Source organism: Solanum verrucosum, unplaced genomic scaffold (assembly GCF_900185275.1).
Source record: "Solanum verrucosum unplaced genomic scaffold, falcon-dt-bn FXZP01000229.1, whole genome shotgun sequence".
NCBI lineage: Eukaryota > Viridiplantae > Streptophyta > Magnoliopsida > Solanales > Solanaceae > Solanum > Solanum verrucosum.
Genome location: NW_026020011.1, coordinates 4,147,400 through 4,166,154, shown reverse-complemented (window position 1 = coordinate 4,166,154; position 18,755 = coordinate 4,147,400). Strand labels below are relative to the sequence as shown.

Below are 18,755 nucleotides of genomic sequence, written 5' to 3'. Positions count from 1 at the left end.
CGAACTTATTGTAGTGGTGACATTGTTTGTTGCTTTTATTGCATCTTTTCTCATTGACGTATCTTTGTTCAAAGCATTTGCCTCGGCCTCGACCTTGACTATTTCCATGAAATGCACCTGCACCGTCCTCTTCCTGTCGGTGCCTTTTAATGATCTCTTGAATTTGGTGCCTCCACCTTAGATTGAAATGCTTTTTCTTCCTGCATTTTTGTTGACCTGTTTATCCTTGCCTCATGGGCTTGTAAAAAACCCTTCAATTCATCAAATGAAAATTTTGACAAATCTTTGGACTCTTAAATTATAGCCACAACATGATCAAACTTAGAAGTTAAACTCCTTAAAAATATTTCAACAATAGTTTGATCAGTTATTTGGTCTCCGTATGACCTCATTTGACTAATAATAGCCATTGTTCTAGACAAAAAATCTTGCACAGGTTCATTTCCTTTCATCATTAAAGATTCAAACACATGTCGAAGAGTTTGAAGTTTTACAACTATTACCTTTGATGAGCTTTGAAATTATGTTTGCAAAATTCTCCATACTTGCCTCGAAGTGGTGGCTGCTGCAATTCGGGAAAACACTGTCTCATGGACTGCTTGTTGAATGAAGAACAATGTCTTTGCGTCCTTCTTTCAAGTTTTCTTCAGTCGCTACGCTTTATCCAGATCTGCATACCTAGTCTCTATCAAGTCCCAATGATCTTGAGACTTAAATAAAGTCTTCATATTGATGCTCCAGAATTGATAGCTTTGTCCCGTAAAAATGGGTATGGCTGACTGAGATATGTTTAGAGAACTTCCATTGGAAGCCATGGTGTTTTTCTGTTAATAGGTCGCCTGAATCTAAGTGTGATCTGATACCATAAATTTTGGATAACACAGATCTTAAGCTCATTCAAGAACCAAAATATTGGAAAGGAAAAAAAATAATTAGCAGGCAAAAAGTGTTCTTGAACTATAAGCTTCTGTTTCTTGCTATCTTCATTACTGGCTGAGATATGTTCAGAGAACTTCCATTGGAAGCCATGGTGTTTTTCTATTAATAGGTCGCCTGAATCTAAGCGTGCTCTGATACCACAAATATTGGAGAACACAGATCTCAAGCTCACTTAAGAACCAAAATATTGGAATGGAAAAAAAAAAACTAGCAAGCAGAAATTGTTCTTGAACTGTAAGGTTCTGTTTCTTGTTATCTTCATCATCAATGATGCCTTTTTAATAGGCTTACAACCCAACTAAAATGCAGAATTAAAAGAGCACTAGCTCAGTAGTGCTTTCAACAAAAAAGAGAAACTTAAGGACCAACTTACAACTTTCCTAGACTAAGTCAAAGTCCAATAAAATACTAAAAGAAAGCTGCAATAACTTTTCTCTTCTTTTGTTTGAATCATTTATTCAACAGGGGGAGAGTAAGTAATAGGACCTTAGTTTAGTTAAGATATGTCTTTGGGATTTTGGTCATAGTTTAGGGATAGTTGAGCCTTATCCCTTATATATATATAATATTGTTATTTTATGTTTTTTTATACTATCATGTAATCATATCATTGAAATAATATATTATTTATGGATAAAAAATTTTAAAACTATATATGGATTTATAATTTTATTTATAAATAGGAAAGAGTATTTTCTAGAATAAATAAATTAAAGGTGACATGATGGTATAAAATACATTACACGAATGGTAGAATATACAACCTATAATTTGTTTGATTAAGTTTACTGAAAGCTAAAATTGGTTATAAGAAAATACTTATTTTAAAAAGTTGATGTGTTTGATCAAACATTTTTAAAAACAAAAATTATTTGTGAATACTAGCAAAAGCTTAAAAAAATAGCTTTTCTCCGGAAGCACTTTTTAAAATATTCGTCAAACACAAAATTATTGTTCTAATATCAATTTTTTTTTTAAAAAAATTGTTTGTCAATAGTAGCAAAATCTGAAAAAATATTTTTTCTCCATGAATACTTTTTGAAAGTTTTGCCAAACATGAATTTCAAGGTAGAGTTAAGAGTTAAGTCTTGATAGTTATTCCGAGTCATTTTGAAAAATCTTTTTTTTCAATCTTTTTAAAACTTGTGTTAAGACTTAAGTACTTGAGTTGAAGGATGAGTAAAGTTGAGTTCATTTTTCAAAATGAATTTATGGGAACCAAGTATTCCCAAAGAGTAAATGTTTTTACATTTAAGATGAGAGGAAACACCAATTTCCCAAAAAGTTCATGAGCAGTTTTGAGTACTATCTCTTTTTAGAGAAATCTTTTGAGTAATAATCTCAAAGTTGAGGATGAGGAATGTTTTCTTTAAAACATATGACCTAAGTTATATTTTGAGAGTAGTATTGAGCACCGATATGGGGGAGAGTTCAAACAACTCACAGCACCCATAAACCATGTAGCCAACATGGGTAGAAAGGGTCATACTTTTTAGATGATTCCTTATTGCTTTTTAAGCATAGCTTAGTGGATCCACTTAGTTGAGGAGTTCTATACCCCGGCAAGGTATATGACAGTTCTGGCAGTGTGGACGAGACATTGGATCATCACATAGCTCATAGTGATAGTTGTCGATTAGAGGATCTCCCAAACATAGTTTATTTTGTATTTTTACATACAAACTGAGTTATTATTGTATTTTTCAATACATTGAGTTACTATCTACTATTTTTTAAAATCTTTTCTTTATATTGCATCTTTATCACTGCTTTATATTGAAATGAGTTGAGTTGAGACGAGGTAAGTTGTTTCTTCAGTTCTAGTTTAAGCTTATGTCATGCTTTAGCTTTCCACTTACATGCTCGTACATTCAATGTACTGATGCCAATTGGCCTGCATCGTTTCATGATATAGATACAGGAGATCAGGGTTATCAACAGGCGATTCATTGATACCAATTGCAGTTTTAGAGTTGTTGGTAAGCCTCCTTTCTTTCGGAGGATCCCTTATTTATTTTGTCTATTTCAGTTTTGTTAGGATGATCGGGGGTCTTGTCCCGACATCCCTCATAGTATTAGAGGCTTCATAGATAAATATATAGTTGTAACACCCCGTATTCGAAACAGACAAAAATGCAGATTATGAGAAGTTGCAGGTGCAACTTACAGTCACCATCCACGGACCGTAGGTCAGACCACAGCCCGTGCTGGCGGTCCGTGGTTCACCACTGCAACCCCTCCCCAAACCAGCTCAGAAAATTGGCTAAGTCCCGACTCACGGACAGACCCACGGTCCGTAGATCAGACCACGGTCCGTGGTCTGTGTCCGTGGATCGAGACTTCCCTTACCCAGCCTCTGACACAAACTACGGTCTACCAGCACGGACCGTCATTTGATCCATGGTCCGTAGGTCTGACCGTAGATGAGGGTCAGCAGCCAGTTAGCTGAAATTCTGATGGGTCAACTTCAGATGGTCATAACTCTTAGCACAAAATGAATTATGTGTCCCATGACCTATGGTTAGATAGATAATTGAATTATCTTTCCAACGCCACTGAGATTTCTAAATTCCGACCTCTGAGTAAAAAGTTATGTCCGTTTTAGTGAAACCCTGTCGGGCAGACTCGACCTACGGACCCAATCAACGGACCGTCGATTGATTGATGGACCGTCAGTCAGGCCCGTCAGTCACTCCGACAACAGCTAATTCAAGGGTCTTTTGGTCTTTTCCTATTTCGTTTAACCTCTAAGATACGTCGTTTAAACCCTAAATCATGAGATTTTAATCAGTTTAAGCCTAGAAACATAACTAGAACTTACCTAAGTCAAATCATTAATCAAACTTAGAAGAATTAGAATCAAGAAGGAGAAAAAGGTCAAGAACCCTAGTTCAAGAACGCATCAAGGTTCCTTCAGTTCCAGCCCCGAAATCGAAAGATTTCTCTGTGGAATTCGTCACCAGGTATGTGGGATTTCACTAGTGGGTTCCTTTCGCCCATTAGGTCCCTATAATTCAGTCAGATTCTTGATTCCATGATTATGAACATACCTAGGGTTTCTAGAATTATAGCAGATCATCATGAATTAGTTATTTAAATGTTCCAAATCAGATTATCATGTTATTGCTCAGTTTATCGCATGAACTTCAGAACCCTAGCTATGTATTTCTTTAGTTCTTGAATTACACATGCTAGGTCAGATATTTCAGTATTCAGTTTTACATGCCTCAGTTTATGAATGCATCATTATTAGATTAATTGTTGCATTCTCAGTTTGCATGTTCAGTTCGAGCTATCCAGTATTTACAGAAATTCAGTCATAACCAGTTAACTACTTAATTCATTGGGAGTAGCATAATACCGAGTTGGACTAGGGTTTCAGCGTACCCATATAGTCCCAGAACTACGAGCCACGTAGGTGTAAGTCCCCTCTGTGGGCAACATCAGTTTAGTGATCACACCAGCATGCCTTTATACCTCTGGTAGGGTATATTGGGTCCTCTCGATGGGGCGTATACATTGGACTCCACATTTAGCTCATGTGGTTTTATGTCGGTTATTAGTAGCTCCCACAGTTCAGTCAGACTCTATTGCATTGACCACATTTACAGTTCATTCAGTATTCAGTCAGTATGTTATAAATTGGTCATTGCATTCAGTTAGCTCAGTATTCAGTTTCTATATCATGTTCAGATTATTTCATTGCTTTATTGTTTTGTTCAGTTATATGTTCTTTCAGATTTACTCTATCCTGCCTGCTCAGTACCTTTCAAGTACTGACGCATACGTGCGCTACATCTTCTCGTGATGTAGGTTCAGGTTCTCAGTATCCAGATCACGCTTAGATCGGTTCTCGATCTTCAGTTCAGCAGCATCAGTGGTGAGTCCTCATTCTTCGAGGACTAGTGACATGCTTATCTTTATCGCTTTTAGTCTTTAGTTTCAGTTTTGCTAGATCTAGTTGGGGCATGTCCCAACATTTCTAGTCAGTTTAGAGGTTTATTTCAGACATAGTTAGATTCAACTTAGTGTTTTGAGTTTGATATTTTTTTGTATTAAACTCTCAGATTTGATATATTCAGTTATAGTATATGGGTATTCCCCATCTTTTCAGATTTATTTATGAATTAGCTTCCGCATTAGTTTATTATCTTTAGTATGCTCATGATCATACCAACAGGGTTAGCTTGGGATCACTTGTGGTCCTAGGTCCCGTGTCCGCGTCTTGGGGGTAGCTCGGGGCGTGACAATAGTAGTAGTTCATGAGTCTTTTTTCATTCCCTTTGTTAAATGTTGAGACCTGAGTTTCCCTTGTTGCCAGTTTGAATATTTTTAAATATTCTTAGTTTAAGTAGTGAGACTTTTGAGTTAAAGCTTTCATTTGAGTTTATCTGATGTTGAGTAAGTCTTCCGCTGAGAGTTGAGCCATGTTAAGGGTTCGCCTGGGGCCAACAATGGTTCTCCAGTGTCGGCCACATCCAGGGTATAGGCTTGAGGCGTGACATGCCTATAGAGGTATAGTTATATTTTCATGGTAATTCAAAGAAATAAATACGAAACTAATTAAAGATTACAAGGGTTTCTTCTTATTCTTCTTCCGAAATAATTAATATATTAATTCATTACGGACATGATATATCTAAAAAGATTACAAAGGTTGTTGGGCTATCCATCTTTTAAACATATGGAAGCTCTCTTTGTGTTTGTCCTCTGGAGCTGTGTGTTCTCCTCCCTAATTGAAAAAAAAAGACATTTAAGAAATATGAGAATATGAGCACTAGATGATTTTACTATTGAGTTTGAGAATCAAGATATATAAATATATAAACGAGTGTACAAAATTCTTGCCTTTACTGTTGCGTATGTCATATGATTTGAGAAAGACCTTGTGTAACTACAAATCAAAGATATATAAGAATTTCATGAAAATTGTATAGTCTTATCTAATTTGAATGAAAATCTAGGGAAGTAAAATTTGAATAGTCATACCCTGCAACTTGTCCATCAACCGCCCATGGACGACAATCATCAATAACTTATCCATGCTTGTGTCGATTGGAAAGGAACAAGCATGTCATGATCACGACTGTTCAATAAAAAAATAAATTGTTATGTATATACTATATATAGTAACTTCAGCTAAATATTATCATAGAGTAAAAGTATTAGACCTGTATATAAGTGATCAATAACGTTTTGAACTAAGGGTTACATGATACGGTATACTATTCTTGAAAGTAATTGTGTAACTTGTAGACAAAATACTATTCCTACATCTCGCCCATGGTCTTTTTATAGTTCCTTAATCAAAGAAGAACGAAAAAAATCTTTTAATATCTTGAACCATATATATAGCTCTTAGCAACATTTACTATACATATACAAATAAAACGAATTGAAATACCTTTCTAACATGGAGAGCCTCTTGAACTCTCGGGTCATTTGCCCAATAAGTGGAAAGCTTGCGTGTGGCGACCTATAATCAGAAAGTATATACATATATATTTATAATTACCTTGTATTTATGTAACTCATCAAGGAAACAAGACGTATGCTTCTTTCATACAATGAGATCGATTATTGCATATATACTTGATCATTATGTGTACGAGTATTTAGAGGTGGCTCCAAAATTTGAAGTTATTGAATATTCATACTTTGAAGTAACATTTGAGAGACTTACACGACTTTCTCGACAGATGAAGTCATCGTATTTTTGAAAGATGAAATCCTCTTCAAGAGACCTTCTTTCACTAGACAATTGGTGTGGTCGGTCAGAGTCTGTTCCACAGAAAGGCTCTAGTATTTGCTGATCATTTATACCACTCACAAGCTACAAAATTGCATTACAAGAATATGCATTACCTAAGTTTGAAAACCAATTCGAAAATGTTACAAATACAAAGAGGAATGTAAACTTACATTCTTGAACATTTAAAAGTTTTCAACACATAGTTTGTTGGTAGGATCTATGTTTTTTTTTTTTTTTGTTCTTTCAAGTAATCAAGACTTATCTCGATAGATTATTTCATTTCATATCATAAATGTTGCATAGACAATAATTATTCTTTTAATTTGTAATTGTGGTTACTCTTTTTTTTTTATATACCACTAGACAGTGGTCTAGTGGCTTTTTATTAATAATAAGCATAAAAAAGTCTCAGTAGGATTAAGTACAAGCAAGGGAGGCTAGGCCTTACCTTACCAATCCTAATGAGATACCTATCCTCTACTAATTAACAATCATGAAGAAAATACGAGCTAGAGAGAACTAGATATTCTATGATCATCATAAAATTTATAATACACTCTATGATGATATTACAAGTGAGGATTCTTAAGTAATAAAAAATCATAAAAGCCAAGGAGAAAGTTGAGTTATCAACCTCAAACTTTCTTTTACAAATGTATGAACTAAAAAGATAGATTGGCCTTCTAAAGGAACTTGAAGTATGTTTCTCTTGTCTTCTTCTTCAAATCTGTCCAATAACACTTGGTAGTTTATCACTTCTTGGCTTTATTGTATCTTGTTAAAGTTGTTGACGATATCATATGATTCTGTTTCGCCAGTCGCATCGGTAGGTGCCTTGGAACAAACTCCTCAGTCACTTTATCATCCCAACTATGCTTTCTTCCATGCTTCGTTTTGTTGTTGCGTTGATGCCTAGGAGAAATATCAGCATTCCTAGCTGCAATTGTAAAACAATAATCCAACATTTCCTCTTCCTCTTCCTCATAGATGTCCTCATCATCTAGATTAGCAAATTTATTTGGGGACAAAGTACTACTACAACCAAATTGTAGTTGTTTGTTAGTGTTAATAGGTGTAAGAGAAGCCAATTTTTTAATATTAGAACTCACCAAATGATCACTTAAGATTGCAACAACATTTGTTGATGATGACAAACCTTGTCGGGGAGTTACTAACTTGGCACCACTAGGCACAAAAGCAGGAGCTGTTGGGCTCAATTTCTTTTGCATAGGAGGGGAATTGACTTGTTCTTCCTCTTCATCTGTTATATCTCCCCACCTCGGAGTACTTGTCGCACCCTGTTGTTCCTTAGAAATAACTAATTCATTTGTAGAGTTAACTTGAGATGAATTGATCTCATGCACAATATTATTCGTAAGAGCATCAAAAGTGTTAAAACACGAGACCTCCTTTGGAACAATTTCTCGAGCACCTGAATTCATAGTTTGACTATCTACAACCGGTTGCACTGTGTTACGAATAGGTGAACCAATTCCAATACTTGGAGATTTTTTCTTCGTCACCACAGCCCAATTAGATTTATGTATTAGTTCCACTCCTTTACCTGTACTCTTGGCATTCATCAAGGCGATTGAATTAGTTCCGTCATCACTTTCAAAAAAATTATTGGCATTGTTGACCTGCTGCGACATGTTGTCAACCAAGCATTCAACACTTTCAACACCCGGAGCATCATGTTTCACTCCATCTGCCACTACCTTCGCACTCATGGGATCTAATGCCAACTCAACGGTTGCATTAATTACCAAAGGATGTCCTGATTTTCCAAAAAGCACTACGTCATATCTGGTTCCATTTAGTTGTTGTCCATCATCTATCGTCAACACCGCGATTGTAGCTGCATTATTTTGGCCCTCATCATTAATGTGAACTAGAGTGGGATTTGTAGTCAAAGAAAGTTGATTTTCATTCAAATTTTTCTCCATTGTTTCAGTAGCTCCAACTTTAATCCCTGATGAATGGACATCATGAACAATATTAGAATCAATCTGCAGAAACCATTTTTTCCACTTTTGTTATTAATGCTTTTTTCTCCGGTATATATACTGCCAAGTCTCGCATCATCAACAACTTTCGTACCTCTTGCATATTACTTGGATCATGTGAAAACTAGAGCTTGATGTTGACCTTCTTCCATAGTGTATTGATTTATCTCTTCCACTGTGAATGTAATTGTAGGTTAATTCTCCATGAATGATATCTATAGATTTCAGCTTTAGTTTTGTCCAGTTTGGATTGAATTTAACATAAGTTGCTTCTGGATTAGAACTAGTGGTTGGCTCTCCCACAACCATAGGCTGGGGAGAGGATGCGGCTATCATGGATTTTCTTTAAGGCGACATTGTGGTTACTCATATGTCACGTACTTTCATGATTTTTCGTTTAAGATTAGGATCTATATATGTTGACGTATTACTTTATTACTCATATGTCAACTACCTGAGCTTTTCTTTTGTTGTTATTGTTAAAATGAAGAAAATACTCTTACAATTTTTATTATCTTTATAAAGAAAAGAAGGAGTGTGAATAGGAGAAAGTTAGGAATTTTGTTTTGTAAAGCTTCAAAGAAGTTCTTTAAGGAATGAATTGATAAAACTATCGATGAGATACTTTATTCTACAGTAAATGAGAAGCTAAACAATTGACTATGTGTGTGATTTAGACAATTCACAACTTTCAAAGGCCTATAGAGGTATAGTTATATTTTCATGGTAATTCAAAGAAATAAATATGAAATTAATTAAAGATTACTCCCTCCATTTCAAATTAATTGAATTGTTGAGTTGTTTCACACCCTTTGAGAAAAGAAAATTAAGACATAAATTAGGCATAACTTTTCATTTTTACCCTTATTAATTATTGTCAAATTTATGATTAAAATAACTAAACATTAATTAATAACTAATTCCAATGCTAACTAATGAAGAGTGGGTAAAATTGAAAGAACATTCTAAAAATAGTCTTGAAAATTGAACAATTAAGTTAATTTGAAAAATGAAAAATGTCTCAACAATTCAATTAATTTGAAATTGAGGGAGTAGAAGGGTTTCTTCTCCCTCTTCTTCTTATTCTTCCGAAATATTCATATATTAATTTGAAATGGAGGGAGTAGAAGGGTTTTTTCTCCCTCTTCTTCTTTTTCTTCCGAAATATTCATATATTAATTCATTACGGACATGATATATCTAAAATGATTACAAAGGTTGTTGGGCTATCCATCTTTTAAACATATGGAAGCTCTCTTTGTCTTTGTCCTGTGGAGCTGTGTGTCCTCCTCCCTAATTGAAAAAAAAAAAAGACATTTGAAAAATATGAGAATATGAGCACTAGACGATTTTACTATTGTGTTTGAGAATCAAGATATATAAATATATAAACGAGTGTACAAAATTCTTGCCTTTACTGTCGCGTATGTCATATGATTTGAGAAAGACCTTGTGTAACTACAAATCAAAGATATATAAGAATTTCATGAAAATTGTATAGTCTTATCTAATTTGAATGAAAATCTAGGGAAGTAAAATTTGAATAATCATACCCTGCAACTTGTCCATCAACTGTCCATGGACGCCAATCATCAATAACTGAATAATTTAGATACTTTATCCATGCTTGTGTCGATTGGAAAGGGACAACACTGTCATGATCACCACTGTTCAATAAAAAAATAAATTGTTATGTATATATTATATATAGTAACTTCAGCTAAATATTATCATAGAGTGAAAGTATTAGACCTGTATATAAGTGATCGATAACCTTTTGAACTAAGGTTTACATGATACGGTATACTATTCTTGAAAGTAATTGTGTAACTTGTAGACACAATACTATTCCTACATCTCAGCCATGGTCTTTTTATAGTTCCCTAATCAAAGAAGAACGAAAAAAAAAATCGTTTAATATCTCAAACCATATATATAGCTCTTAGCAACATTTACTATACATACACAAATAAAACGAATTGAAATACCTTTCTAACATGGAGAGCCTCTTGAACTCTCGGGTCATTTGCCCAATAAGTGGAAAGCTTGCGTGTGGCGACCTATAATCAGAAAGTATATACATATATATTTATAATTACCTTGTATTTATGTAACTGGTCAAGGAAAACAGGACGTATGTTTCTTTCATACAATGAGATTGATTATTGCATATATACTTTGATCATTATGTGTACGAGTTTTTGAGGTGGCTCCAAAATTTGAATTTATTGAATATTCATACTTTGAAGTAACATTTGAGGGACTTACACGACTTTCTCGACAGATGAGGTCATCGTATTTTTGAAAGATGAAATCCTCTTCAAGAGACCTTCTTTCACTAGACAATTGGTGTGGTCGGTCAGAGTCTGTTCCACAGAAAGGCTCTAGTATTTGCTGATCATTTATACCACTCACAAGCTACAAAATTGCATTACAAGAATATTATATTATTGTAATACCTAAGTTTGAAAACCAATTCGAAAATGTTAACAAATACAAAAAGGAATGTAACCTTACATTCTTGAACATTTTAAAGTTTTCAACACATAGTTTGTTGGTAGGATCTATGTTTATGTAATCGCCTTTGCAAAACTCGTTCAACGACTGATACAACAAGATCCAAATTATCATTTTTGTGTCATTGTGTTTGTATGATACAAAGTTAATGTATTATGAAATAAGGAATGGACCAACCTCATAAAGTTCGTCAGATATTAGCCCCATACCATGACAAAAAGGAATTCGGTAATTGTCTTCCTCAGGAAATGTTGCTGGATTTCCAAGTGAATAGCCCTTAAAAGGATATTACCATCGAATTAAAACAATATTTTCTTCCGTGCTTGATATATCTCGAAATTGAACGAAAAAGAAAGAAATATAAAATTAACCTTAAGGTTGATTAATGGCTCTTTTCCTTCTTCAATTCCTGCATTTTCAAACATAAAACATTGTACGTGGCTAGTGATGCTACACATTCATATTACGTACAAAGTTAGTTACGTTGGTCCTTACCATCTGATATTAGTTGAACAATAACTGGAATTGTAATGCCTGAATATGAATCCCCAGAAACATAGAAAGGGTTCAAAATGAATTCTGGATGATTAATAAGCCACTGCATAATATATTTGATTGTTACTTATTAGTGTCTTCATTTCCTTATGGCTCATCTTCAGCCTGATGATAGATAGTTCATGAATTTATCAAATACCTTTCTTAAAAATTCATAGACGTGATCGCACGCTTGTAGATCAGTACACTTGCACGCCTCTGAAGTTGTTGCATACGAGAACCCAGTATTAACAGGCTGCTCCAAGAAAAGTATGCTCGCGAACTACAAATTTAAGGAAAACATTTATTATATATGCTCGCGAACTAGCAAATATATGTATGTCGATGAAGAAAAAAATAAAAAATAAAAATTGTGTTACCTTGGTCCATGAATATGGACTTGAAACAAGAATTGGTAGTCTACCATTGTATGCCTTTTGACCAAAATTCAATGGACCTAAACAAAAAATGTATCATGAACATATTACAATTGGTAACCTAATATAACTAACATGCTATCATACGTTAAATTTGATCTATTTAATATTTACCTACTTCGTACACCAACCCTGTGAAGGAAGAGCAACCGGGCCCTCCGCTTAGCCATAGCAAGAGCGGATCTTTTCTCGGATCGGATTCGGATTTAATAAAGTAATAGAATAGTTGTACTTCCTCAGCTTTACCAATTCCAATGTATCTGAAAATTTCAAAAATTCATCACTTCAACAATTTTTTGAGACTAGTATATAGGTATTATGTTATGAAAATACTATTACTACTACCTCATCAATTTCTTGCCCTTCAAAAGCTAAAAGAAATTTTCATGTTTTAATTTATATGAGGTAGTAATTTGATTGAACATAAAGTTGTATCAAGAAACTACAGTAAGACATTTCAACCTTCTTGTATTAAATGTCATTATATTTTTGTGTAATTAGAAAAGACTATTTGACTTAAAATCACTTATGGGTTTATTTACGCATTTGGTCACCAACCAAAATACTTATAAGTCAAAATCTAAACACTATTTGTTTGATCACATTTTAAAATTATTTTATCTGATATTTTTTCTAGTTCTCAAAATATTTTTTTTCAAAACAAAATTCCTAACTTTCTCCTATTCACGCTCCTTCTTTTCTTTATAAAGATAATAAAAATTGTAAGAGTATTTTCGTCATTTTAACAACAAAAGAAAAGCTCACCAACACCTTCTACCAAACACATCAAATCAATTGTTTATTATAAGTTGTCACTTATATTCAAATAAATAATAAATGTTTATTAATAAAATTAATATATTTTTCAATTCCTAAAATTTATTCATTATTTACAGTTAGCTAACTCGAACAAGCTCTAAAGCTTTTAAAACCTTATGATCTCAGATATATCATAATATTTATGTAGTTATAAAACTGTTGAACATGACACATGAAATAAAAAAGATTATATATTTTAGTCAAGAAATTAAGAGGTAAAATTAAAGTTTCATATTGATGACACATAATATATATATATATAAATATAGAGACATTAAAGAGAAGAAAATTACCCAGTCTCAAGATAAAAAGGAAGAGGTCCATCAAAACCAGGAAGATATTCAACAATTGAGCTATTCTGAGGAATACTTTGTGCATGTACAAAGAAAGTAACAAGAAAAAGAAGATGAAACATTGCTGATGAAATAATAATTGGTAAGTTCTGAGGATTTTAGGTGATTTTAATGAATTCACACCATATAATATACTCCACGTGGCATGTTTGGATAAGATTTTCTATGGTACAAGAAAGCTAAGAAAGCACATGTTAATCCAACGGTGGATCCACATGTTTACGAGGGGTTGCACGTCAGCACGTGTATCCATTAACTTTGAAAAAAATCATGTATATATATGTATATCGATCTTGAGAAACTGATAGAAACTAAATATAATAAATAGTGTCCTCATAGAAAACATGAAATGGAAGATCCGCCCAAAAGAGAGTATGTTTATATTGAAGGAAGATGTTCTTTTTTTGGTGAAGCTTTGTCGTACTCTTCAACTAATTCAGAGTTATTTGAGTCACCCCAGTGGCGGAGCCACGTACACTAAAGGCTCAAATATTCATCCCTTTTACAACTGGCACCACACAATACATCATATAGCAACTTGTAAAGTGGATGGCACGTTTATCAGGTGATGTTTTGTTCCAAAACATCACTTTTCCTCCAATACATCATATAGCAACTAAACCATGATCAGGTGATGTTTTGTTCAAAAAGTAAAAAAAGTCTCTCTTAATTTTCTAAAATTAACAATAACATGAAAAATCTATTTATTGTGTACGAATAAGCCAAAACTAGACTAAAAGGGTATTATGACTTAGAAGCATACTCTTTATATAATTTTCAAATATAAAAAATTTCTTTACAAACTTGAAGAATTCATTTCCAAATTCATAGTATCCTCAAGATCATACGTTTAAGTCATGATTTCATGGTAACCATCATTCATCTATTTCATTTACAACACGTGTGATCAATAATGCAACATTTGCATACATGCAAGTATCATAATGTAGCAAGAACAAACATACATCACACAATCATAGAATAACAACCACCACCTACCTCGAAACAAGCTTGAAACCCTAATAAACTTGATCCATCCCTTTCCGGATTCGTTCCACATGTTCTTGGTCTAGAAACAATCATAATAACACGGGAATCAATAAACCATCACTAATTACCCGAATTGCTTACAATTCTATGAACCCTAGATCAAACCCATGATCCCAAGTATCCAAAAATAGGGTTGTTTCCACCATAGAATCTAGATCAAAACCCTCCTCCATCGATAATTACCCATTCTATTACCTTCTACTGATTGAAAAACGGATTCGGGGAGTGAAAAGCTTACCTTTAGCCTCAAAAATGGTGGAAAACTGTTAGGAGTCCCCTGGGGTTCGTTCCTTAGCTCTAAAAGTTGAAAAGTGCAGAATGAGGTCGTTTAGGGGTTTATTTACGACCTTAAGTCGCGTCGAACCCGCCATAGCGGCCCTCATCCCGCTTCAGTGGCCCTGCCAGAGCGGTCAAAACCCCCGCTAAGGCAGCTTGCACGAACCAGTGAGCTATTTAAAGAATTACAAAATCCCCATTTCACAACACACCTCCAACCCACAATGCTCAGAAAATACCCTTCACGCTAAGATCGATTTCGGGAGTTCTACTCTGTCACGCCCCGAGACTACACCCTAGACGTGGCCGGCACTCGAAGACCATTGCTGGTCCCCAAGCGAACCCTCATCCTGGCTGACTCCAAGCGGAATACTAACTTAAGCATACAAGAGCTTAAAACTGAAAAAAAAGTTTATAAACTCAACTTTACAAATCTTTAACTCAAAAGAAAACTCTGATAATAGAATATATATACAACTCGCCATAAAAGGAAACTTTAGTCTTCAAAACATTTAACAAAATAAATGAAGAGACTTTTGAAACTCTATTGTCTATCTATGAAGCCTCTAACTGATAAAGATGGAAGCCGGGACAAGACCCACGACCTCCTAACAACTGATACAACTGAAAGGTAAATGAAATCCTCCGGAAGCAAAGAGGCTTGTCATAGCTAACTGGAACTCCCGGATGTATCAACGAATCTCCTGTTGATGATCTTGAATACCTGTGTCTGCATCATAAAAAGATGCAGGCCAAATGGCTCAGTACGTGGAATGTACGAGTATGTAAGCTGGAAATCTAAACAACATAGGCTAGAAGAAACACTGGAATAAACTGAATAACTTACCTCTTTTTCAAACTTTCTCAACTCAAGGAATACTCAAAACTACTCAAACTTACTCAACTCAAAAGATAGATACTGGACTCAAAGACAGATACTCAACTCAAAGATATATACTCAACTCAAGATATATACTTAACTCAAAGATACTTAACTCAAGGATACTCGACTCTTGAATAACTGAACTCAACCTGACTGACTTCTTTCAATATAAGGTAATTTAAAACAAGTGCGATATAAAGAAAGACTGTTTAAAACATGCTATAAACTCTGTGTGTATACAAGGATACAATAAGCCTGAGATGTATATAGAAATACAAATGAACTGATGTATATAAAATACAATAATTTCTGTGTATAAAAATACAATAACTGTTGTGGGAGTTTCTCTAACCGACAACCATCACATAAGAGCTATAGTGATGATACAACGATCGACCTCACGCTGCCAGAGCATCTTATACCCGGCCAAAGGTATAAGACCTGAACTGCCTAATGGATCCACTAGTCTAATCTGAAAAGGATTCATCTAAAAAGTATGATCATTTTCTACCCATGGTGGCTAACATGGTTCTATGGGGGCTGTGGGTTCTTTGAACGCTCCCCCAATTCGGTGCTCAATACTACTCCCAAAAATGTACTGGCTCTTATATTTTTAAAACATATGTTTTCCTGCTGATATGAGATAATTACTCAAAAACTAGCCCGAAGGCTCTTTTGGAAATCTCAGTTTTCAACCTTGTTTAAATGTAAAAACATTTCTTTAAAACTTCTTTGGGAATACATAGTTCCCTAATAACTTTGAGAAAATGAACTCAACTCTTTACTATTTACTTTACTTGAACTCTTGGCTTGATGTGAAATTCTTAACTTAACATGAAACTCTTAACTTTTGACTTGACTTGAAACTCAATACTTTTCACTCGACTTGAAACTCTATACTTAACTTGGAACTCTATACTAACTTGGAACTTAAGCCTTAGAATGAAGTTAAAACGTTCAATGAAGACTCGTGAAAAGTTTGAAGACTTGCTTTGACTTACTTAACTTCTAACTTCACTTGACTTGGAAACTAACTTCACTTGACTTGGAAACTAACTTCACTTGAATTGGAATCTAACTTCACTTGAATTGGAAACTAACTTCACTTGAATTGGAATCTAACTTCACTTGAATTGGAAACTAACTTCACTTGAATTGGAAACTAACTTCACTTGAATTGGAATCTAACTTCACTTGAATTAGAAACTAACTTCACTTGAATTGGAATCTAACTTCACTTGAATTGGAAACTAACTTCACTTGAATTTGAAATTTGGATTGATCACATGTTACGGATGAGTTCTTGACTTTTAGAAGTACCTTGGAGTGTTGGAAACAACTAGGAAACATAGGTATAATACCTAGGAACATGTATGAAAAAAATGGTAAATGAAAGGGAAGGATTGGTGTCCTTGGCACTAGGAGAGGTGCGACAGCCCAGCCCCTTTTTCCCCAAAAATCCTTCTTTTTCCCCTTGTTTCTTTCCAATTCTAAACCCTCTCAACCTCAAGGTTTCAGCAGCAATACTTAGAATCATAAAGACCCTTATTATACAATAGATTCAACTCAAAAATCACAGCCAGAAATCTGTACTAAATTAGCAAGAACTTCAACACAACACCACTACAACTTCAACAACCAATAAATCTTCTCTTGGAATTGAAAACGAGTTGGTGTGTGGGGGTATGAACCAACCAACACTAAGGATCATCAATCTCTCAACATACAATAGATCACAACTCAAATACACAGCCCAATCCTGTCCCACAACCAACAATAACTTCAACAACACAACTAACAACATCAACAACAACTAACAACTTCAACAACTTCAACAACAAATCCAATCTCTTCTCAAATCATAAAAACGAGCTTGGTATGTGGGGGGGAAGGATAAACCCACACTAAAGACTCACATACCTGATTAGGGATCACCCCCGATGAAAATCCACGACGATCCTTAGCTTCTTCTTCTCTTTCTCCTCTTCTTTTCCTCTTCTTTCTCTCTTATCTTCCAAGCCCTAACTCTCACTCTTACTCTCACTCTTTAAAATGGGACAAAAATGATCCAAACATCAGTCTAACACCTCAATATAACCCAAAGAAATTATTAGGGAAAAGACCAAAATACCCTTAAAATTTTCGGACTAAACAAACTGCACTGTGCGACTGTGCGACTGTGCCGACAGCCCAACTTCCAAAGGGCATAACTCACTCATACGAACTCAGAATCAAGCAAACTCGGCGGCGTTGGAAAGATCATTCCAAGGGCTTTCCAGAAATAACTGGAAATTCGCCTAAATCATTCTGAGCTAGGAGTTACGACTGCTCAAAGTTGACCAAAAACTCACTTTTTTTCCATAGCCAAATTTTCCAGATTCTTTCCAAAATGACTATTTCCAATTCAACTCTTCTTGGAACTCAATGTGCTACATCTAGGGATCTTAACTTAACACTCAAGAAATTTTATTCCTCGGTAAAATCTCACTCCACATAAAGGACGGCTCGAGTCTTAGTTCGAAAATTCTCTAGGGTGTTACATACTCGCTCGAATTCAATTTCGTAAAGTCGTACGGATTCCTTAACAAGTTATCTAACCACTCATGTAACTAGAATTATAAATAAATCACCTGATTGTTACCAGATTTCTCTACACCTTAAAGACTCCAATTTCGTTGAAATTTGGACTAGGTTGGAAAAATCCAAATACTACGAAAAAGTTTTTCGGCCCCAAATTTTCCTCCATTGGCTTCTCTATAATGACGTTACCCAGTCATTACAATAGATACCAATTTACCCATCACTCGTCCCCGAGTGACAACCCTAGGAAAAAGAGGCTAGGAAAATAATGACGTAGTACATGAATCGACAAACAATTGGAGATACTTATCTCACATGTCCCTCTCGGATGGATCGGTTGCCACGTTCTAGCATAACTAACTTGGATCGATTGCCACGTTCCGGCATAATTATGGGATCGGTTGCCACGTTTCGGCATAATCATTGGATCGAGTACCACATTCCGGCATAATCATTGGATCGAGTACCACATTCCGGTAGGCTAACTATTTGGGTTTGGGTTCCATGAGAGGACCAATGACTTGTCATAATTGTGTATTTGAGACATGTGAAGTTGTTTGTTGTTCGTAAATATTGATGATATTGTATATGTTTGATATATGCATGTGA

At 34.7% G+C, this 18,755-nt stretch overlaps 2 protein-coding genes across 2 annotated transcripts in view; one reads left to right on the top strand and one right to left on the bottom strand.

Annotated features, from left to right (window-relative positions):
- Positions 1-18,755, top strand: part of LOC125819887 (probable rhamnogalacturonate lyase B) — a 425,441-nt gene that overhangs the window by 165,914 nt on the left and 240,772 nt on the right. The gene's annotated exons all lie outside the window — the stretch shown is intronic.
- Positions 9,907-13,419, bottom strand: LOC125819898 (serine carboxypeptidase-like 11). The gene is made up of 14 exons (XM_049499304.1): positions 13,298-13,419; positions 12,300-12,445; positions 12,129-12,205; positions 11,909-12,031; positions 11,710-11,812; positions 11,586-11,623; positions 11,392-11,490; positions 11,215-11,301; positions 10,966-11,115; positions 10,686-10,757; positions 10,450-10,580; positions 10,251-10,364; positions 10,110-10,155; positions 9,907-9,990 (listed from the first exon to the last, which is right to left on the bottom strand). Exons 1-14 carry the CDS (start codon positions 13,417-13,419, stop codon positions 9,907-9,909), a joined length of 1,392 nt encoding a protein of 463 aa, XP_049355261.1.